The following is a 22,013-nucleotide window of genomic DNA, read 5'->3' on the forward strand; positions in this document are numbered from 1 at the left end:
GTGCAACGCAAGACATAGCGATTTTTAGCTTTTAACTATTAACTATAAACGGCTAGATGGGTCGCATGGCCTCCTCTCGTTTGTAACCTTATGTTCTTATATACTAGCGTTACCGTACATCTATGACCCACACCAGGGAAAGATTCAGCAGAAGAAGGCGCACCCTTTTAGATACATTCAGCCCTTTTATACCTAGGAAGGGCTAGTGGAAACCAGGCATAAAAACCCGGCTCCAGTGGTCCAACACAACAGGCCGGTCACATATATTCTGTCGGTGTTTCGGGATTTGCATGTAAATGTGTTAAAACAAGAGATGCGCCTGTTGTCGTACTTACGGTAAAGGGTCGCGCTGTATTATTCACCCGTGACCAGCAGGGGGCGCGCTACCGCCATGTCTATTTCCCTCTCCCTTCCCCACACAGGAAAAACAAGCGCGTCGCTCATTTTCGACTTCCTTTCAAAGCATTTATTTTTGCAGCTCTCTGTGGTTTGACCTGGCTCTTTGAGGAAATGGCTGGAGAAGAAGCCCTACAGCCCCTGATGTTCCTCCTGCTGTACATGCTTATGAAACGGAGAGCAGATATTAACAATGCCAGTGTCCAGAGACGAAATGAAATACAGAGGCGAGTCAGACACAGGCAATACTTTTTTCAGAGGCAGAGGAGGATGCTTATGGTAAATATTGTTGAACCAGTGAGCACTAGTTAACCAGAATTCGCCTTCTGCGAAAATAGTTTTCGAAGTAAACCTGGGTTCAGTGTTAAATCCGAAGTGTCCTGGGTACTGGACATCTCTCCTAGCAGTGTACTGTGTGCAGTGTCAGTAGGTCCCATTTCTAAATGCACCTTCCTTTTGTTGTATCCTTGCATGAATGCGCATCATCTCAGCCCACAGACAAGTACCGCAGCACAAGCATGATTTCCCTCTGTCTTTGATGAACATTGTTTTATCCTCGGTTGCACTGCCGGGATTGTGTGGTTGCACCTGTCTTTAGTATTTCATTAATCCTAACAATAGAAGTGTTTTACAACATTCACCGTGGGCACCAGCTCGAACTGAGACTAAGGTACAACGCGACAGCCAGGCATTGCCAATGTTTCATGCAATTTGTCTCACAGTGAATCAACGCTGGTCAAAAAGAGAACCTTTCTTACCGATTGGTCGTTAAAAACGCTGGCTGCAGCCTCTCAAAAACGGGGGGAAAGTCCTTGTCTGTAGCTTCAATGTGCAGCCTTTCTTTCATCGGCGTTGTTTTTAATTTCATCCAGCCTGAGTGTTGTCCTAAAAGCCAGCGTTCACCTTTTTAAACTGGATTCAGCCTCTCGCAATTCCTGACCCGGTTTAGGTTTGGAAAATGTTCTACTAGAAAAACGAAATCGCCGCCCCAAGATCAAAAGCGTAGGAGATAAAAAAAAATCCAGATTACAACTAATCCAAACTCTGAAAATCTGATTTAAACGTAAACTTCAAGGTTTAAAGAATAGAGTGGGAGCCGACGGGAGATCAACGGGTCTCTTGCAGGAATGGATCAAGAATCATTTGTCGTTGATCCATTGCTGTTGATAACATTGTTCTGTTTTGTTAGTATTTCTTCACTTGACAGAGCTCCGCTGGGAAGCCCTCTGTGTGGGCAGAGTGAAACACACAAACAACACTTCCTTCTTCTCCCTTTCCCATAGGTTAATGTGATGTTTAATAACCAAAGACACTAAATCGATGACAAGCGGCTCTCGGACTGGCATAGACCCACAGTAGTGTGGAACACTTTTTTAAAAAAATACCTTTAAATTTACTGTCGTCTGCATTTGCGTGTCTTTGCTGAAATGTGTCCATTTTTGTGAGTTCACTCAGTTTTTTTTTTAATTTGACAACTTTCAGCTCTGCTTTTTACATCTTCTGTTTAGGTCAAGTTTAAGTTAAAAAGCGTGTTAGGAGCTATTCTGATGGCGTTTTTGGAATGTATTGTGTTACTCTCCAAAGCTTTTTGGAGATTTTGGATTTTGGAAGCACTTGTGATAAGGTGTACAAAGGACTTGAAGCCTAGATGTCTAAGCGTCGTAAGATCAGCTTCTTTCTTTTACGGTTTCTTGAATTTTTTGTATTTCCTTTATTCACTTAACGAGCCTATGTGCTGTCACATTTTGATTTCCAGTGCTGTCCACCAAGGTTGCATCAATTAATACGTCAGTCAAGGTGTTTCTGGGATGGCGTGCGACGACGTGATTTTGTCCAGCCCGTGTACAGTCTATATGTATCCCACAATACCTGCTCTTGCAGGGGTTGATGGGATTGAGCATGGCAGTCGCTCCCATGTGCCCGAAAGTCACAAACCGCTAAGCGTATATATTTTTTTGTATTGGAATTGAAAAATGATTTTGGATGAAAGTTGGTTTTCGAAAACCTCCCCCCCCCCTGCCGTTTTCCCCCCTCTGAGTCCCTGTTCTTTCTTTTTTTTTGGCTGTGAAGATGCTGGTGGCGCGCAGCAGTCGCTGCACCTGCAGCTCCCGCACGCGGGCCTGGACCAACATCCAGAGCACGGACTGGTGGGAGCGGGTGGTGATGAACGAGTTCCAGCCGCGGGACTGGCTGGAGAAGTTCCGCATGTCCAGGGACACCTTCTTCTACATCTGCAACAAGCTGAAGCCCAGGCTGGCGCGGCAGGACACCCACTTCCGCCTGGCCTTGCCCCTGGAGAAGCGGGTGGCCGTGGCGCTGTGGCGGCTGGCCACCAACGTGGAGTACCGCACCATCAGCGCGCTGTTCGGCGTGGGCCGCTCCACCGTGTGCAAGTGCGTGCGCGACGTGTGCCACGCCATCGTGGCCCTGCTCAAGCCGCTGTACCTGCAGGCGCCTAGCGCCCACGAGCTCGAGGACATGGCGCGCCTCTTCAACACCCGCTGGGGCTTCCCGCACTGCGTGGGCGCCGTCGACAGCCTGCACGTCGCCATCATCGCCCCCCCCAGCTACACCGCCGACTACTGGAACAGCAAGGGCTGGCACTCGGTGGTGCTGCAGGGGGTGGTGAACGGGCTGGGCCAGTTCTGGGACGCCTGCGCCGGCTTCCCTGGCAGCACGGAGGACGTCGCCATCCTGCAGAGCTCCACCCTCTGGGGCGCCGCCAGCGAGGGGGGGCTCTTTCCCGAGCCGCCCAAGGAGTTCATGGGGCGGCCCCTCAAGTACTTCCTGCTGGGCGACGCCGCCTACCCGCTGCAGAGCTGGCTGATGAAGTGCTACCCGGAGGGCCCGGAGCTCACGGCCCGCCAGCTGAAGTTCAACTACCGGCTGAGCCGCGCCCGCAGCGTGATCGAGAACGCCTTCCTGCGCCTGAAGGCCCGCTGGCAGTGCCTGCACAAGCGCAACGACTGCAGCCTGGACCTGGTGCCCACCATGATCCTGGCCTGCTGCATCCTGCACAACGTCTGCGAGGTGCACAGCGACTCCTTCAACCAGGAGTGGCTGGAGGCCGTCGGCGGGGCCGACTGCCCGCAGCCCTGCGACAGTGTGCCCCCCAGCATGGACGACCCGGCGGCCGAGGAGGTGCGGGCCCTGCTGTGCGATTACCTGCAGCGGGAGCAGGACTAGATCCCCTTGGCCCGCACACCCCGTCAGCGGGAATTATTTCGCTCCGGAGCTGCGTGGGGCCTGGCAGTGGTCCTGACAAGGTGGCAGCCAGTCAGTATTACTGGCTTGTGGTTGGGGAGAGATGTCATTTCTCAAGTAGTGCATTGTGTGCCTCCTAGGGAGTAGCGCTCCAGGGGTACGATAAGGTTAATTCCAACTGGAGTTCAGCTTACTAAAACTTAAACTAGGTATTGTTGACATGTAGGTAAGGGGGGCACATTTATCAAAGCTGAAAACAGGACGTGGGCTGGCCTCAGTATTGCTGCCTTGCAGCGCTGGGGCGGCTGTCTGCGTGGAGTTTGCATGTTCTCCCTGAGATTGTGTGGGTTTCCTCCCACAGTCTAAATACACGCTGGTAGGTTAATTGACTTCTAGGAAAAGTGGTCTTGGTGTGAGTGTGCGTGTGTGTCTCTGTGTGTCCCCTGCAATTGACTGGCGTCCCTTCCAGGGTGTACCCCGCCTTACGCCCGTTGCTTGCTAAAAGAAACACCGGCTCCCCCATAACTCTGAATTGGATGAAGTGGTTAGAAAATGGATGGGTGGAAAACAGACCTGTGTTTATGTTTCACTTCCTGGTTCCCTCTCAGAGCTTTGTTGCTTTCTGTGGTGTGTAAGTGTGTGTTGGTGTGGGCGGGGGGCAGGGGGGCTTCCTGTTGATTTCTGCAGAGGAGTAGAACAGCTGTATGCTCACCCTGTATTTGGAGGTATTTCTCTCCCTGTCCCTGAGAGCGTTAAAAATACAAAACTGATCCACCACCTACTTAACAATGACTGTTGTGTTTTCTACAAAATGCCAGCAGAGGGCGCAAGAGCACTTTTTTCATTAAACCAGTCAAACAGAAAAAACAATTGACAGTTGTGCTACCTTTATTATAAATGCCAAAGTGATGTATAGCTGCAGATCTAACTCTGTGATTAATGATAAGACTTACCAACAATCTTTTAATCCTTTCTGTCTTGCTGTCCCAGTACGATATTCCAGAGGGTTCCTGTACATCACTTTACAAATTAGTGTGTGGCAGAGGTATGGCTGTTAGCATTGCTGCCCCACAGCGTTTGTATCCTGCAGTCGATTCTGGAATCTGTGTGGAGTTTGCATGGTCTTCCCAGGTTTATGGGGATTTTCGCTATGTGCTTCAGCTTCCTCCCATCTTCCAAAGACATGCAGGCCGCCACAAGACTACCCCCATGTGCATCCCCTGTGATGGACAGGCGACCTGTCCAGGGTGTAGTCCTGTGATTCCAGGGTAGGAAAGCCATTCCTCTGGATGGCTGAAGCCCATGCCAGGAATAAGGTGACCTTCAGATTAGGTAACACAATTGTCAATTGTTTTTTCACTACTAGACTTCTCTAGTAGCTATTCCTGGGTCATTGCATTGATGTAGTTAGCGTCAGCAAACAAATACCATCTTCTTCAGAGATAAGGTAACATTTAATCAGGGACTTTTCAACTGACAGAAAGAATGCCTCAGACAGGCCAGCTTGCAAGCTCCATCTGTAGAATGTAGTTCACTGGATTATCTGTGTTGTCAGGTGCCTTGATAAAAGATACCTGTAGTTTTGCTGTCAGCATGGTGATTGGTTCTTTTATTAACAAATAGTAGTACACTGTACTTACTGTATGTAGAGCTGTTCACATATAAAAGAGGACCCCATCCACACCTCATTGAAATACAGTCCCCACCTGGATGCCATGTGGTAACACATCAGGTTCTTCTGCACCGCTGCACTGCAACTTAGCTGAGAATGAGAAACTCCCCACCGCTAGAACTAATGGGAACTTTAGGAAGGTCATTTCATAGAGGTCAAGAGTGGACTTTAGCCAGGAGACCAAGGTTGACACCCCTACGTTTTCAGAGATCATATCATTTTCATATGATCTTTCATTGCAAAAGTGGTCTAAACAGTAGTTTTAATGTCTCATCTAAGGGACAGTACTCCCTATAGCACCACACTGGGACGTGTGCAACCTTCTGGTCCACGAAGACCATGTGCAGCAGCAACTTGGTTCTCCTTAGATCTGTGGTCCCGGTACTGACCGGACCCATTCCTGATTCTGAGTTTCTGAGCCCTGGCATGGACAGGAGCAGACTAAAATGCGATATCACTGCTTTTGATCACTCTTTCAGAATGCATAACAATGTGGTTCGATGGTGTCAGTGGTTAATGTTCTTTCATGTTTTTTTTATTAACGGATTGTGCAGACGTGTTGTTGATGCTCATTTCTAGGGATCCAAAATGTGTCTGGACAAGATCCCTGACTCCGTAAGCTACTAGCGTTCAAATGAGCAAGGAGAACTGAATGGCTTCCTGTCATTTGTACCTGCTCTTTTGTTATTAAGACTTTGAAAATGACTTTCATGTTAATTTGACACCATAAAATGAGTGTATGCATATTTACCCAGCAGGAGCATTGTTTTAATAAATGCAGCTTTATATTATTCATTTTCACTTATCCAGAGCATCTTACATTATTACCTGCTTATGTAACTCAGCATTTAACCAAAGCAGTCTGAGCGACATGTCTTGCTCAGGGCTTCAACAGTTGTGTCTCACCTAAGATTTGACCTCAAAACTCTCCAGCTCTAAGTTCATAGCCCTCCCCTCCTTGAGAGGTGACAGGTTTGTTTGTTAGCTTGAGCTTGAGGTGACCCTGTGAGAATTATGCTGTGTGTCACCAGCTTTGAAGGAATTTCATTTAAGAGGATTTATGATTACTTGTTTGCTGAATGTGCAGACAAGCCCAGAACACCAAATAAGATCTAGCAATAAGTCTGCCACTGCAGAGTCAAAACGTGTTTTTTTACATATTTTCTCCTTTTCATGGCTTCTAAATTAGCTTTTTTTTTTAAAATGATTTTAAAACGTTTTACCTGTGAAATGAGAAAGTGAAAAATCTAAAACACATTTTATTTATCCTTCCATCTTCTAATCAGTCCATTCTGTCTGTGGTCGCAGGAGAGCCGGAGCCTGTCCTGGCAAGCACTGGGCGCAAGGTGGGATACACCCTGGGCAGGACGGCAGTCATTCACGGGGTCGACACACACGCCAGAGCCAATTAACCTATTAACCAATTAAGCCAATTAACCAGCACCTCTTCAAACTGTGTGAAGAAACCAGAGCACCCCAAGGAAGCCCACACAAACACAGAGCGAGCATACAAACCCCACCGTGATGGCACCCCAGGTCCGTAACTGAACCACTGCACCAGTGAGACACCCTCGTTTATTCAGGTAGAACTTCTATCAGTGAAGTAATGGCAAGTGTGGATGAGACAAAAAAATAGAAGATCTCGCTCTCTAGAAATGAGGTTGGGATAGCTGTGCTCTTAAAAGGGAAAAAGCACAGAATGACCAAGGTGCGTTTTGTGATGTATCATTCTGGTCAAATGGAAATACCCAGTGTGTTAGTTGTTTTTATAGTGTAATTAACTTACAAATTTTATTAATAGCTGAATGGCAACCTTTTAAGAATTGGACCCCAAGCAGTGTTAAAACGCACCACTATTTTATATGCATTTACCTGTCAACAAAACCCTGAATTACTGACAAATATTACTATGCATAAAGTATGCACTGCTTCGACCTACTAGAAGACTGTGAGGGGAGCTGAATGAACAGTGAAAGATAATCAGACAAGTGAAAACTCTGAGCGTTTAAAACTTGACACAAGGGGCTGTGGAGGTTATGGTAGAACGCTGACTTCATTTAAGAAACGGCTGGATGACATTCTCTGAGCTATTTTCTACTAACCACCAACCGGACCACACGCTACCTATAGTGTGCAGCTGCAGCCAGAACTACCGCAGCGCTTTAAATCGCTTCTGATTGAAGACAGCAGACGGAACCAACGGACCGCGTTGCAAGGGGGAGATATGTATAGCCTTATTCAAATAAAAGTTGAATTAATTAATTAAATATTGTCAGAAAATCTATACAAAATGTGTAAGCTTACAGATTAAAAGTACATTAGTAAACTTCCGTTAATGTTGAATTATAATAGCGAAATTCGTTTGAAACACCCTCTTAAACACCCCCCCCCCTTTGCCACAGGAGTGTTTGTCTACGCCGGGCAAAGTGAGGCAAGATGGCTGCGCCCTGTGTGTCGTGTCTATATTGATGTTTTGCACGTATAGTTTAGTATTTTATCATTTATCGTTTTATAATAATTGTTCTGACAGTTGAACTGTCGTTTAACACAAATAGACAACAGCGTCATTTGCAGAAATCTTTCCGGTAGTCTTAATTCGATTAATTCACCGTTGCAACATACGCCTGAACAGATCGTTTATTTGTAAAGCGTTCGATGAGCAAATGTACTTTATCCTCTTTGAATTATAAGTAGGGTTTCGTTAAAAAAACCCAACAAGATATATCCCATATTTATCAGGAATTTAAAATCATTTTGATATTATAGTTAACTGTTCTCGACAACAGAAGGCAAACTCGATTCTGACGGAAGATGGTGAACGACAAGGAAATCGACGCGCTGGGAAGTATACTGGTGAACGTCGAGGAGCCCCTCAGGGCGCGTTTCAGGGCCCTGTTCACCCTGAGGAATCTGGGCGGGACGGCCGCCATAGACTGGATCAGCAAGGCCTTCGCGGACGACTCGGCGCTCCTGAAGCATGAGCTGGCCTACTGCCTGGGCCAGATGCAGGACGAGCACGCCATCCCCACGCTGGTGTCCGTGCTGGAGGACACGCGGCAGGAGCCCATGGTCCGACACGAGGCCGGTGAGGGTCCACAGTTCTCCTTCCGAGCCCCGAGAACCGCTGTCTGACAGGAGAGGTGCAGATAATTTTCAGATCTCTGTAACAGGGGGCTCCCAACCGTTGTCCTGAATCTCTCTCCCCCCCCCGCAGCTGAAGCCTTTACTTAAAGGAGTACCTCTCTGAACAAGTCGCTAGATCAGATGATGTGAAGTTAAGAAATACAGCAGTATTAGTATAGTAGTAGGCATAGTAGCTCAATCAGGGAGCTGCGTCAGCATGCGTAGGCTGCAAAGGAACAAGTAAAGGTTTATTCCTTCTGACAAGAGAAGAAAAGAAACACAAGAAGAAGGCTCCGAAACATTGAATAAACCTCGACTTGTTCCTGTGATTAGCATGATTGAGGGTTTGAGTATTTGAGGACTCTGCGTGGGTCAGTCCCCAGACACGGGGTGTCCTGTAACCGTCAGACAGTTGAGCATCGCCTGTGCGCACAGTGGGAAGCAGAGGGGGTACCCCTGTAGCTTGCCCCACCCTAGCACTTTCTTGTCATGGGTTGTTCATGCCGCTGTGTGATAAGAGTCCAGTTGAGTTCTCTGCATAAAAATGTTGTACACGGATTTAACCCTTGCCGATTTTGCTTATCTTTCCAGGAGAAGCTTTAGGAGCAATAGGAAATCCCAAGGTTCTGGATATCCTGAAGCGTTACTCTGAAGACCCTGTGATTGAGGTAAGGTCCAAATAAAGCTTAAGTGTATCTAAGCAGTTAACTAGTACAACTCTTATCTACGGCTCTGTAAAATCCTGAAGTGCTCTAAGTGCTGGAATATGGGGATGGCAGCAGTGCGGTGCTGAGCTTCAGCCGGGCAGGTCGAAGCGGGTCTGTGCAGCTGAGTGTCCGCCCTCGGCCCCCCTCAGGTTGCAGAGACCTGTCAGCTGGCGCTGAGGCGGATCGAGTGGCTGGCCAGCGGGCAGGAGCAGTGTAAAGACGACAGCCCCTACATGTCTGTGGACCCGGCCCCCCCGGCCCCGGAGAGGAGCGTCCCAGAGCTCCGAACCCGACTGCTGGACGAGTCCCTGCCCCTCTTCGACCGGTACAGAGCCATGTTCGCCCTCAGGAACCTGGGCACGGAGGAGGCGGTGCTGGCGCTGGCCGACGGTATGTGTGACGCAGCCGGGAGGAGTGGGCAAGCCGCACGGGGTTTCGGTTTCACAGCATGAGACCCTCTTGACCTTCCTTTAAATCTGAGCAAATTATTTTTCTTCATGGCTATGCTTTAAAGTATAGGGAAATTCTAAAAAACATTTAGGAGTGAAGTGCAGTTCTCACAGTTCTCACAGTTTGCATGCAGGTTGCGCGTGTGTGTTATCGAGAATTAATGGGACGGCACGGTGGTGCTGGGGTCAGCATTGCTGCCTCACAGCGCTTGGGCCCTGGGTTCCTGGACCTTCTGGTGCTGTCTGTGTGGAGTTTGCATGTTCTCATGAGTTTCTTCCCACAGTCCAAAGACATGCTGTTAGGCTAATTGGTTTCAGGGATAATTGGTCCTGTTGTGAGTGTGTGTGTGTGTCTCTGTCTCTGTGCATGCGCCCTCCATCGAGACCCTGTACTGGACGAAGTGGTCAGAAGCGGGGTGACATGTGGTTTCTGGCGAGGCGAGTGTGCCCTGAGCCGGTCGTGTCTGCTGTGTTCCCGGCAGGGCTGCAGTGCGGCAGTGCCCTGTTCCGGCACGAGGTGGGCTACGTCCTGGGGCAGGTGCAGCACGAGGCCTGCGTGCCCCAGCTGGCCGCGGCGCTGGCCAGGGCGGACGAGAGCGCCATGGTGCGGCACGAGTGCGCGGAGGCCCTGGGCGCCATCGGCAAGGAGCCCTGCCTGCGGGCGCTGCGGGAGCACCTGGGCGACCGCGAGCGCGTGGTGCACGAGAGCTGCGAGGTGGCGCTGGACATGTACGAGTACGAGAACAGCGGGCAGTTCCAGTACGCAGACGGGCTGCTCCGCCTGCAGGGGGCGCAGTGACCTCTCTCGGACACTCAGCCTGCTTGAGAAAGCAGAGCACAGTACACCACCTCCCTCCCTGGCTCTTCTGAATTTCCCTGGGGGGTCCGTGATCCATATCAAACAGATTTATTATGTTTAATGCTAGGACGTTAGGGAAATTGACTTATTTTCATATACTTGTTTTCTGGACATTTGCACATTGTATGGTTTTATCGCTGCTTATATTTAAAATATTAAAATATATCAGTTTGATAACACATGAGCCTCTGGCATTGCTACATTTCAATAAACTGCAATTCCTGATTTAATCCTGCTGTTTGTTGTAATTTTAAATACAGTAAAATATGTTCCCAGTACTTGCTAAATTTTGAAGTTCTGTATAGGAGCATGTACATGCCTTTCTCCCATACCTGCACTGTTTCAATGCCGATCCTGGACAGTTGTTGTTTTTAGTTGAGTAAGTGGCAATAATAACCAATCAAGAACAATATCTTTCATCATCTTAAGAGATGCTTCTGTTCAAAAATGCAGATTTCCACTGAACACCTGTGTTTGTTCTCATGTTTGTTTTAGCTGTGGTTTTAAATTAAGCCAGCCATGCCACTTGAATGCAAATTTAAGCTGGGTCTGTCTGTTTTTATTTGCCTCTTCTGCAGACGTTACTTAAAAAGATTAAGTGTGTAATGACAGCAAATACTTTGTCATTTGGACAGCAGCTGCATATTATCAGTTAAGTTTCAGCCCTGATTTGGGGTGACTTCAGACAAACATGTGTGATCTAGACTGGAGCCTGATTGAAAACACAATTCCTGCCGGAGTAAAGCCTAGAGGGGGCTGCGCAGCACATCTTTGCTGTTTGTTTGCTGAGACGTTTATTGATCCAGTGGGCCAGATTAAGCCTGTATTGTGTAGGAACCATATGATATCATTGTTTTCTTGCTGGTTCCGGCTCATTGTGTTAAATCCTGGCTTTGTTTCCAAGCAGTTGAACTCCATTGTTGTGATCTCTGCCCTTTGTCCCACCCATCTTTATACCCAGAGATCCCTGACTGAACTAATGAGGATGATGGACTTATTACGCCCATTCCCTCCAAATCACTTAGCCACAATCTGGCCTCCCAAACCAGTCGAAACCGGGTCCTGTCCAGAGGCACGTTCGTAGAGGAAGAGGGTGATGAGGCTTCTTCTGTCTCCTCCTGTTTCTCTTGTTTTTTATCCTGTGTTCTGTCTGTTGAAGGCTCTTTAACCCTTCATTTACCACGAAGAGCAATTAACGAGAGTAAACAACCAGAAGCCCCCTTTTGATCTCCTGAATTTACCTGTCCTGGATCTGGGACAGCTACATCTCATTGGAGCCTCGTTATTTTTAAATATTATAAGACCAACCAGAAAAAGATTTGTTCTTATCCAGGAATGGATATCCCGAGATCTCTATCTTTCTGCCAGTGTTCTCCCCTCCACTGCACTGCACAGGGCATTTAGTCTGATCTTTTATTTTTTGTCTTTTAAGCTTATGTGTATGTGCTCGTTATGAATACACTACTCCAGTTTGATTCTCAATTTGTGTGTCTCTAGGTATATCAATTGAATACATACAAATTCCTTTTTGGGAATGTGATCAATTCTCCTGTGATTTTTATATGATTCTCAGCCACAGTTTTGCTTTACTGTGGCAGCGTGGTTTTATTAGTTTTAAAATTAGTGGGTGGGGAAAAAGGACCTATGAAAACAAAAATCTTGTCTGGAAAATTAAAAAATTGATTGTTGTTCACTGAAGCTTTTATTGTCTTTTAAAAACTGCAGTTTGTCACATCACAGTCCAATCTGGATGCCATTCAAGGCAAATTGGCCTTCTTTTCAGAAGCCATCTGTTCTCAGTACATGTGACTGGGCTGACTGGGAGACTCTGAGTTGAAATTCTCTTAATCCAGGGGATAGATAGAAATCACGCTGCTTAGCTTTTTTTCTCTGAGATTGGTGTGATTTGGAGCTGTGATTGAAAACCTCCCAGCTGGAAGAGCCAAAGGAAGGAGACAGGAGACAGGAGATGGATGGATATTTGGGTGTGCTTCTTGAGCACGCTACCCAAAAAATGATTTCGCACAGCTGCCTGAACCTCGTCATCTGAAACTCCAACGTCCCTCCCAGAGTAAGTATGGCGACTCTACTAAAAAATAGTTGTTGTGAACACCTGCTGCGTTGTGCTCTTCTGCAAAAGCCTTCAGACACAGCACATTGAGACAATCAACCTTATAAAAAAGAACACAAAGACTATTCATCTCAATAATGAAGCAGTGTTACGTGTTCAGAGAAGCAGCAATCCTCAGATGTATAAAAGGTGACTTGCTTTGTAATAGCAGGTGTTGCAATTCATAGTGGGATCCTTTATATTAAGAGAACCCTGTTAGTTGAAATCTAAACTTTCATTTACTGTATATGGCACACAATTGGACAAATGAGTTGGGCAAATGCAGTGTCCTGTTGCTGTTTTGCCCTTTTATGTTCTTAATTTCCTTTTGGATCTTCTCTCCATCATCAAAAATTACTTTGGCTCTGATGCCTAATCTCACATGTTTATTTACAACTATTATAGATAGTATAACATCTGTTGACAGGGATGCATACTCTTATGTTTAAAGTGGGGGTTGCTGTTGGGTCACCAGTCCACAAAGACTGGAGAATCCATCATCTAAACTCCCTTAGATCACTAGCACAAGCATTTTCTGTGAAATTATGACTTTTGGAGTTAATGGCTGAGACATCAAAGGCAGTTTTTGTTCTTTTGAATCCTGAATCCTCTCTTGCAGATTGCTTTTTGCCTCATAGCGCCCGTAAGAGAATTGAGACTACATTTAATAAGTGTCTATGTGTGATATCTGTAATTTCTTGCCATTTCAAAGTCTGGAAGCACAGCTGAAATTAGTCTAAAAGGAGGAGGATATTAAATGTTGAACATAATAGTGGAGATTCACATTTTTGAATGTGTACTGTATGTTGTGCAAGCATAAAGATAAAATAAATGTTGACATCCATAACTTTTATACAATAAATGCAGGCATGGAATGTATTACTGCATTTCAGGGTTACTGGAAGTGGTAAGAATGGCTTTCAGATTCCGATGAATGTCAATGCATGTTTCTCTCCAGAAGACTTGTACATCTAAAGCAACCAATCTGAATGTTAGGAGAAAACCTCTCTGAAATGGAGCTCAAACAGTAACCCCAGAAGAACAGGTAAGGCAAATTCATTGAGACTGCAAGTTGCAATGCTGTTTGTCCGTTAAGTCTGTACACACATTTGATACACCACCGAAGGCACCCTTGGTATTTGCTTCTGCTGCCTTTGAGGTTGCCAGCTCACAATGTCTGACAAAAAATAATATGAGTACTAGCATTTTATTTACCATTTGAACATGGCTTTGAAAGCTTTAAGCATTTTTCCATAAGCCAGCATCCATATATATGATTTTTAAATGTAATCGTAAAAGTTCTTTTAATCCTCAGAAGACAATATATTTATATAGACACTGAAACTGAGATATATGAACTGGCTGGTGCTGTCAGCAGACTAGTGTTACAGTGTAGCTCCTCAGTGATGCAGATAAGATTACCATATTTATAAATGTTTCCAACTGCCTATTTGCCACAAATAACACCAGTTTTTTAATAATCATAATAATAATAATAATAATAGTGGGATTTCTGATGTTTAAGTTGGGCCATTATTTTTGCTACCATCCAGGCAACAGACTTAAAAATCTCCTATGATTTATCTTGCACTCGTATTTACAAAGCCTCAATCCCCTGTGGCCCATTAGCGTTGTGAACGTGAAGCAGGAGGCCACAGACAGATTAGGAGCAGGGGGGGATAAGGCGTTATAATTGAGGGGAGAAAATTAATACCGTCAGAGAAAGAGACAGAGAGACGCGGTTGAGAGGTGCGGAGCAGTGTGTGGACCGTCGCCCCGGAGAGCCAGACCCCAGCCAGCGTTTGAGACCCCTCCGGCAGAATGCTGCACCCAATCATGATTGGAATAATCATAGTCAACACTACCATGACTGTGATTTACTGGACTTTCATGCTCCATGAAGCCTTTTCCAGAAAGGTGGAGGAAGAGCCCAAGCCCAAAGAGAATCCAGCTTAATCCAGACACCTTTTCTGAAAGTAGAGAAGGGCATGGGCATGACTGCCTGGCTTGTAGCGTTTAGCACTTTCTCTTAGTCCTTCATACAGCTTCACATAGGGTCCCAAGGCTTTGCTGACAACAGCTGCTGCCAAGCTTACAGGTACTCGTACAATGATTTTTCTACTGTCTTTGGATCCCAGGGGTTTGTTAGAATTTGCCCTGTAATTGATGGGACGAAATTGTACAAACTTTCCAAACTTTTTCAAATCTGGTACTGAGTCAGCTGGAGTAGAAAGAGCAGTAAAATTAAGTTTTCGAACCAGCTGAGACTTTTAAACATGATTCGCCTCCTTGTTTTTAAATGATTTGGGAATTGTGGATTTTTTTGATCGACTGCGAAGAAAATTAATGAATTGAAATATTATCCTCAGTGCATAAGAAATGGGTGTGTTTCTGGATTTAAGAGCTGGTGACTAGGACTGGTACAGTCTTGTAACGATGCAACAGAAAAGGAAGTAAAAATGTTTCCAGAATAATATTTTGTTTAATCTTACTCATATTTACATAAAACAGCAATAAGTTAGAAACCAGATTTTCTGCTTTGGACTGCAAAGTCATTACAACCTTTGTGAATTTTGAACTGTCATGAATTAACTCTTTAATTTTTCCTGTTGTTTTTCCATCGTCTTGGGATAGTTAGTCATCCTGACACCTGCTGTGGGTCTTCAAATAAGCAGAAAGATCTTGAAGGTTTGTGTCTCCTCTGTGTCTTGAATTATTGGCTGACAAAAAAGAAAAAAGAAAACCTGAGAAAGAGAGGATTGCGTGGACTGAAGGGCCAGCTCTCAGTTTTCCCTGCACTGGTCCTTCCACAGACAGAACCAGCTTGTCTGTGAAAAGGTAAGGCACCTTCTGATCCTTTTGTGTCTCAAAATGTTTCCGAAACCTTCTGATCAAAGAGCACTCATGTATAACCACCTTCGCTCTTTGGCAGTCTGCCCATTCTGACTGAACCTGTTGCTGGTGTCTCATCAACATCCTGTCATCCACTGGAGCTTTTTCATCTTGTCCAACCACTCGTTTTGCCAAAGAAAGTTAGCAGTCACCAGTCATCATCTAGAACCCCCATGGCTCATCCACATCGCTGTCTTCTCTCTGAAAGAAACATGACAGGACCAGTGGAAATGCATCAATAACATCACTGCTCAGCTCAGACTGATCTCTGTGAATAGGAAGGATTGATTATTGTTGCATCAATAACATATCAATAACTGCTCTGCTCAGATTTTATTTTGTGTACAGAAGTGGCAGGTGTCAGAGATGGAAATCAGAGCCTCTCATAAATAGTGTTTCAAGCCATTTTTCACTTAATATGATTAAAATACAATTCTGTCAAAATCTCTGTAATTCAGGGCTTGTTAAATACAGAGCCTTAGGATCTATTACTGGGTTTTAGCATGACTGACAGCTTGATAATAAACTGGTTAATTGATTAATTTAAATTATTACACCTGCCCGAGCTTGCTTTCTTGGAGTGCTGCACTGAGACACTCCATGACAGTTTCTTAGAAGCTACTTAGCACCGTGGGACACTTTGTAATATCCTTTTTAATCACATTTTCAAACAAGATAACACAAAAACATGTTAATAAAGGATTATGGCAACTTTTCTTAAGCTATGGCACACATGACTTTTATGTTGTGTTTTTTTATATTATAAATTAAATTAATATTTTTAGCATGTCCTGGTGCATTATCTCTCCATATCCCTTTCAGAATTAAGCATGCTGGATTGAAGGCACATTTATAAAAGGATTACCTACAATTGAATGGTTTGAGGAGTAATTAACTAAAGCTTCAGGACCTGATTGTCTTCCATAAACAAGCACAGACCCCAAGAAGGTCAGCTGCCCCACACTCGGCCTGCGCGCTTGCTTCCTCTGGGGGTGGGGTGAGGGCTGTGTGGGGGCACAGCGTGGTGGACGACCTGTAGAAAAGGACACAAGATTGCCCCCCCTCCACCCCCTTCCCCCATCATGCCAGTGGCAGCCCTTGCCGACTCCACAGAGTTCCCACTCTCTGCCAACCAGTCCACACTTGCCCGTGCCACCCGACACCTTTTCCAGTACCCCTCCGAGGAAGACAATGGGGCGTACTTCGTAGATTACACCCCGCCAGCCCGGGACACCCTCCACCTGCCCAAGCACGTCCTCTACCTTATCATGGGAGCCTTGGTCGTTCTCACGGTGGTGTACGTCATCGTCAGCCACCTCATCGATGACCTGATTCATGACCTGGCAGGTAGGAGCACCTCGTCCACAGGGGATGCTGACCTCTTCTGCCTCGGTGGGGCAGGGGCTCTGCAAAGCGTTTCCTTTGGCTTGAGGTCCGCTCTCTCTGGTCAGCTCGTGAGGCTAATCACTCCATCCTGCCTCCTGACTGGGGTAGGGAAGGGGATGCTGGGAATGATGTACCTTAATTGATCTAGTTTCACTGTCCCTAGGTTGGCACTCGTGAGCATTTACACTCAGTGGCCAAAATACTAGGGACTCCCAGTCGTGTGAATAGATTGTCTTGGGGACAGGAAATGCATGGTTGTTAGAGGAGTGCAAGACAGATTTCCAATCCCTTAATTCGACTGAAAACAAGCAGCATACTGTACGCGTTTTACAATTACCCTCCTCACAACCTTATATTGATTTGATAGTGCTAATATGGAATGACATTGGACTGCAAAGGTTTCAAAACCCTGTTGATTGCAGAGCAGGGTGGGTTTAAGCTGTTCTTGGCACTAACTGAGGCCCAGCACGTTGCTCTGTTGGGGATCCTAACATTTTGGCCACCGTATGTAAATGAGGGCCTGTTGGGGGCTGCAAGACCTACCTGGGATATCAGAAGGATGCCCTTCATTAAAACAGAAAGAAAACGGCTATCTGTTTTATCATTAGCTTTATTCAGAGACAGAAAAGTTGAAGTAAGTTTCACACTGGAGTGCTGTGAAACTCGTCAAAATAGTGGGTGACAGCAGATTGAAACCGTACCAGACAGATTAGAGCAGAAAATCCAGACATCAGTGGGGTAAATGACTAGCTGATGACAAAAAGGTCAAACCTACCTGTGACCTTAGTTTGTCCCCTTTTGCAAGGGCAGTAGATAGGTGTTCATTTTGTTAAGACTGACAAAGTCCCCCCCTCCCCCCTCTGTGTATGAACACACACAAGCTCCTTTAATAGGATTTCAGAGACTCTTCGTGAATTACCTTGCAGACCGCTTGTAATAAGACCACTGATATGGAGGTCAGATCAATGGAAAAAAAAGAGGCAGACCTTCAGGAAGGATTTCAACATGAAGGTGGCATCATATCAGGCTGGAACTCTGTGGTATCTCAACAGCGCGAGATAAGATGGTTTTCCTTTCTTAAAGATCAACCTAGACACTTTTCTCATATGAATGTCATTATACCACAGCCTGCTAGCAACTTAAGTGTTACCCATTTAAGGTAATGACTGGCAAATCGTAAGTCATCTCTGTAGTCCTGATTTTCATTTCTGTCTTCTCTAATTTGCTTTCACGTTTTACTAAAAACACCACAAAGAACTGAATGTTACAAGCTTTTGTAAACATGCCCCTGTTGAACTGGTATACAACGTCTCAGGAAATTCTCTTTCATGTTTAGTGGCTGAATATTTTTACACCGCCTTCCCAACAGACAAAAATAATGTCTATACGACATCATTTTTTATAGCAGCCATTGTGAGGGGAGGTTTGGGGGTACAGTATATAAGTGTAATTTTCAGTGTCACACTGAACCCCTGATTCAGATTTATTGCTAAGAGACCTGCTGAAACCAGTGGGGTTACAATCACTGACCTTACAAAAATATCTGAGAATAAGTATAAAGCCACACATGTCTTCTCTACCCCGCTTCAAAGATCATGATGTGAAACTACTCTTGAAAGAAACAAATATTAAAGTTATTCTTGGCTTGCAGTGCGTGTGTATGTCTTGTTTACAAGTCTCATGTGAGTCTGGACTTTGATTACTAAGGATAACACAAAAAAAGGTAACTTTTTGCGTGAGAAGTCAGATTGTGTGCTGGTCTCACCCTGGCTGACATCTCCTCTTTGCTGTTTCTGTGACTCTGATATCTTACCTTCTCCGCCTGTGGTTGCAGACTGGTTGCTGGGGCCAAACACAGGGGAAGAAAGGAAGCAGCGTGACGGCGGAGGACAGGGAGATGTGAGAAACGAAAACACCAAAGATGAAGAGGTTCTGAGGCTGATGGTGGAGAGGAGGGGGGTCCTGCCCATGTCTGGGGTCCTGTCGGAGAGAGCCCTCCAGTCCTAACACGGTCAGCCAGACACCCAGGGGAGGAGCACAAGGAACACAAGGTCTAGTCATTGCAATGTATCTACAACAACAAGCAGCAGGATTGTTCTGGCCTCTTTGGGTCCCATTATTGTCTCGTACGGTCCTTCTCTCCCAATCCCGAACAGCTCCGGTCCAATAAATCCCCGAAGAGTTCCAGTCTGTCTTTTTGAAAGAACTGAGTGGAGTTTTAAGGAGTGGCTCCCAAAAACGTTCCCTGTGGCTATTTCTTGGGACATATCACCCTGTAGAATATTGCTTTGTGTTTTCCGCTGTGAATTTATTTTTCCCCATTCTAACCAGGTACTATAGGATATCAAATTCCTTGAAAGTGTAAATGACCGCCCTTTGAAAACGGAACACATTAGCAAAATGAAATCAGTTGTGAGTTCTTAGATTTCTGCAATATAATGTATATTTATGTTGGGTTCAGAAAATAAAATGTGTTCTACTTTAATCCTGCTTAATCTTGACTGATCCAACAGGGATGTCTGATTTTTTTTTCAAATGAGGGTGCAAATTAAGTTAAGTTAAGTTAATAGAGTGTTCTCTGGGTTATTAAACCCTTGGGAATGAGGGCTGGCAGTGGATAACAACAAGGGAGGGATATTTGAGAGAGGTGGTAGATTTGCAGTTAACAACAAGTAGTTCACACAGCATTTAAATACAACTGCCTGCTTTCCTGGTATCAGGTTCAATTAGTGTTTCTGATTGTATCTGTCATTTCTGAAGTCATCCAAAAGCAGCCCCTGCTGAGTTGAAAGGCCTTGCCCTCTGTCTTTATGATGGCACAAGCATAAAATGGTAAGACACCTTAAACCATCTTAAACGCTTAACCAAGGACTTTGCAATTTGGCAACTAGACAGTCACCTTGGGACCGTGACGTTGGATAATAGTTGGCACATCAGCCCCAACCACAGATAAACGATGCACCTACAGCACTGCCAGCATGCATGCAGTGTATACACAGTATTTGCACACATGCACAAAAACACACACGGATTATGCACAGGCTGCATGAACTGGCATGAGCTGTGAACCTGCATAGAACTCTCCACATACAGAGGTGTGACGTGCCTGTTAAAGGTAAGGACGCGATTCAAGCTCGGGAATTGAAATAAAACCAATTGTAGTCACAGAAACATGAATGTGCAAACATATTTTTACATCACATTGGTAAAACATAGCTGCATGTACAGTATATTAGTACATATACAATATGCAGGGGAATATCTACAAAGGATTCCACAATGTACATTTGAAGTTTTGAATACAAAGGTTTCTTGTTATCGAATTGTCCACAGATATAAACCTGCACTCCTGTAAATACAAATTTCATTCAGCTGGAACATATGTCATTCTATCTTTTCATATCATTGCCTAATCTGCTATGGGAAATGTCATGTTTCCAGTTCTCATAAAACCATCTTTCGTGGACCTTAGTGATCTTCATTTCATCTCAGGTCTTCATGAGATGGACTACATGGTCACTAGCTGGTAAACTGGACCACTTTAGCAGCTTCTCCCAGCTTATAGGTGCTGCTGCTTTAAAGAGACCCAGACATCCTGCAGACACACCCACCTCTAGCAAGACATCACAGTGCAGCAAAGTGCAGGTTAGTCATGAGCCACATCTGGTGTTAAAGATCAAACCCTTCATTGACTTAATAAGAATAAAATTAATTTGAAATGTTAGTTCCCAGCTCTTAAACTTGATGGAGCTTTAACCGTTGTAATTTGTAAGTGAAATAAAGTCCCAAGCTTGTGACTAGAAACAAAATGCAAATTCAATTGAAGCAACTTCTTAGATCAGGTAAGGCTTCAATGATCCAATGTAGGTGGGGAGGAATGAAATCCAGCAGGTGTGTGGGTCACCAGGACTGGGGACTGCTGCTCAAAACCTTTATTCTGCGTAACTCTGAAAACCACACCAATGGTTTTTCTTTTATCCACTGCTGCAAGCAAGGAATAACCTACTGTATAAAGGACAGCATATGTTAGGCAAAGGGCATATTTGGAATATATATTGAAATGCTAACAAGGAATGCAAACTTCACAAAACATGAAAAAAGATGTCCAACCTTTCTCTGGGACCTAGTGAGTTTAATTAAAGATCTTCTCCATTGAGTAACTAAAGGTGACCTGTCTGCTTTTAATTAAGTCTAAATAATCTCTACACCCTTCATGTCCAGGACACCAATTGACATCACTGTCTTAGATACAAATGTGTTTGCTATCATTACAAATCGTGCTTAATGAGTTTTGGTTTGTTGTTTCTGCTACGCCAGTCTCAAGGCAGATCCTATAACAAACCACAGCCGTCTATACCTGGTCTTGGTGTGTACAGCATGTAGCCATTCATACAGCAGGGTGTTTTAATTGTTCACTGAGTGCAACAGCAGTGATCTATGTAGAATCTGAACCCTCAAATCTTCATGTCCAGGTTTAAAGATTACTCCACACTGCTGCCTAGTTCTAGTCTCCTATTTAAGTTACAGTTTAACGTAGTTAAAAATATTAAAATTCAATCAAATGTTCTCCTTCTGTTACTGAAAGTACAATCGCTAAAAGATTAGTCTCTAAAAGTAAAATCCATTATCCGATAATGCTTCTGATTGAATTTCAATCAAGGCAGGCTAGCTTTCTGAGACTGATTACTTATTGATTTATGCTGACACATCATTTCCATCTTGTAGACAATGTGGGGAAGCAACAGGAAGGCAAACAAAATGTTAGGTTATACACTTACAGTAAAATTGCAGAACTTTAATCAAGAGATATTAGGTTAAAATTAATACACCAATAAGGTCTCATTTAACATATTGTGTACAGTTGTAATCACCACATTACAAAAAAGATATTGCTGGAATCAGTCCAGAGAACAGCAACCAGATGCATTCTGGGGCTGGAGAGATTGTCCTACACTGACCGGCTGAAAGAACTGAACACCGAGAAGACTACAGGTGAAGGTGCATGTAGTTAAAAACCTCTAAGGCATCAACGAAGCAGACTCAGTGGATTTCTTCATGACCAGCAGTGAAACATGAGCAAAAGGACAAAGTGGAAACTACTACATTGAGTGCATTAACAGCTGAGGATAGGAGGCACGTATTTATAGAAAGTCTGGAACAAACTACCTAGCCACGCTGTTGAACCCAATGCCCTTGCTTCTTCCAAGACATCCTC

General features: G+C 44.9%; 3 protein-coding genes and 1 long non-coding RNA gene across 5 annotated transcripts; 3 read left to right on the top strand and 1 right to left on the bottom strand.

The window, feature by feature from the left end:
• Positions 1–490: 490 nt before the first annotated feature.
• On the top strand, positions 491–4,379 carry LOC148813996 (uncharacterized). The gene is made up of 2 exons (XM_088907450.1): positions 491–675; positions 2,467–4,379. Exons 1-2 carry the CDS (start codon positions 511–513, stop codon positions 3,580–3,582), a joined length of 1,281 nt encoding a protein of 426 aa, XP_088763576.1. The 5' UTR covers positions 491–510; the 3' UTR covers positions 3,583–4,379.
• Positions 4,380–7,653: 3,274 nt separating this feature from the next.
• dohh (deoxyhypusine hydroxylase/monooxygenase) lies at positions 7,654–10,637 on the top strand. Its single transcript, XM_088907617.1, has 4 exons — positions 7,654–8,357; positions 8,987–9,063; positions 9,252–9,492; positions 10,034–10,637. Exons 1-4 carry the CDS (start codon positions 8,084–8,086, stop codon positions 10,348–10,350), a joined length of 909 nt encoding a protein of 302 aa, XP_088763743.1. The 5' UTR covers positions 7,654–8,083; the 3' UTR covers positions 10,351–10,637.
• Positions 10,638–14,166: 3,529 nt separating this feature from the next.
• Positions 14,167–19,268, top strand: LOC148813998 (uncharacterized). Of its 2 annotated transcripts, XM_088907319.1 has the most exons (4): positions 14,167–14,618; positions 15,155–15,358; positions 16,235–16,759; positions 18,633–19,268. In XM_088907319.1, exons 3-4 carry the CDS (start codon positions 16,495–16,497, stop codon positions 18,803–18,805), a joined length of 438 nt encoding a protein of 145 aa, XP_088763445.1. In that variant the 5' UTR covers positions 14,167–14,618; positions 15,155–15,358; positions 16,235–16,494; the 3' UTR covers positions 18,806–19,268. The 2 variants fall into 2 exon arrangements, 1 of the variants encoding a protein (XP_088763445.1); XR_016086168.1 differs by lacking the exon at positions 16,235–16,759 and having other exon boundaries at positions 18,633–18,718.
• On the bottom strand, positions 14,983–15,679 carry LOC148813999 (uncharacterized). The gene is made up of 2 exons (XR_016086170.1): positions 15,437–15,679; positions 14,983–15,240 (listed from the first exon to the last, which is right to left on the bottom strand). It is a non-coding gene; the product is annotated as an uncharacterized LOC148813999 (long non-coding RNA).
• Positions 19,269–22,013: the final 2,745 nt, after the last annotated feature.

The sequence above is a fragment of the Atractosteus spatula genome, chromosome 28, assembly GCF_055471065.1.
Source record: "Atractosteus spatula isolate fAtrSpa1 chromosome 28, fAtrSpa1.hap1, whole genome shotgun sequence".
NCBI lineage: Eukaryota > Metazoa > Chordata > Actinopteri > Semionotiformes > Lepisosteidae > Atractosteus > Atractosteus spatula.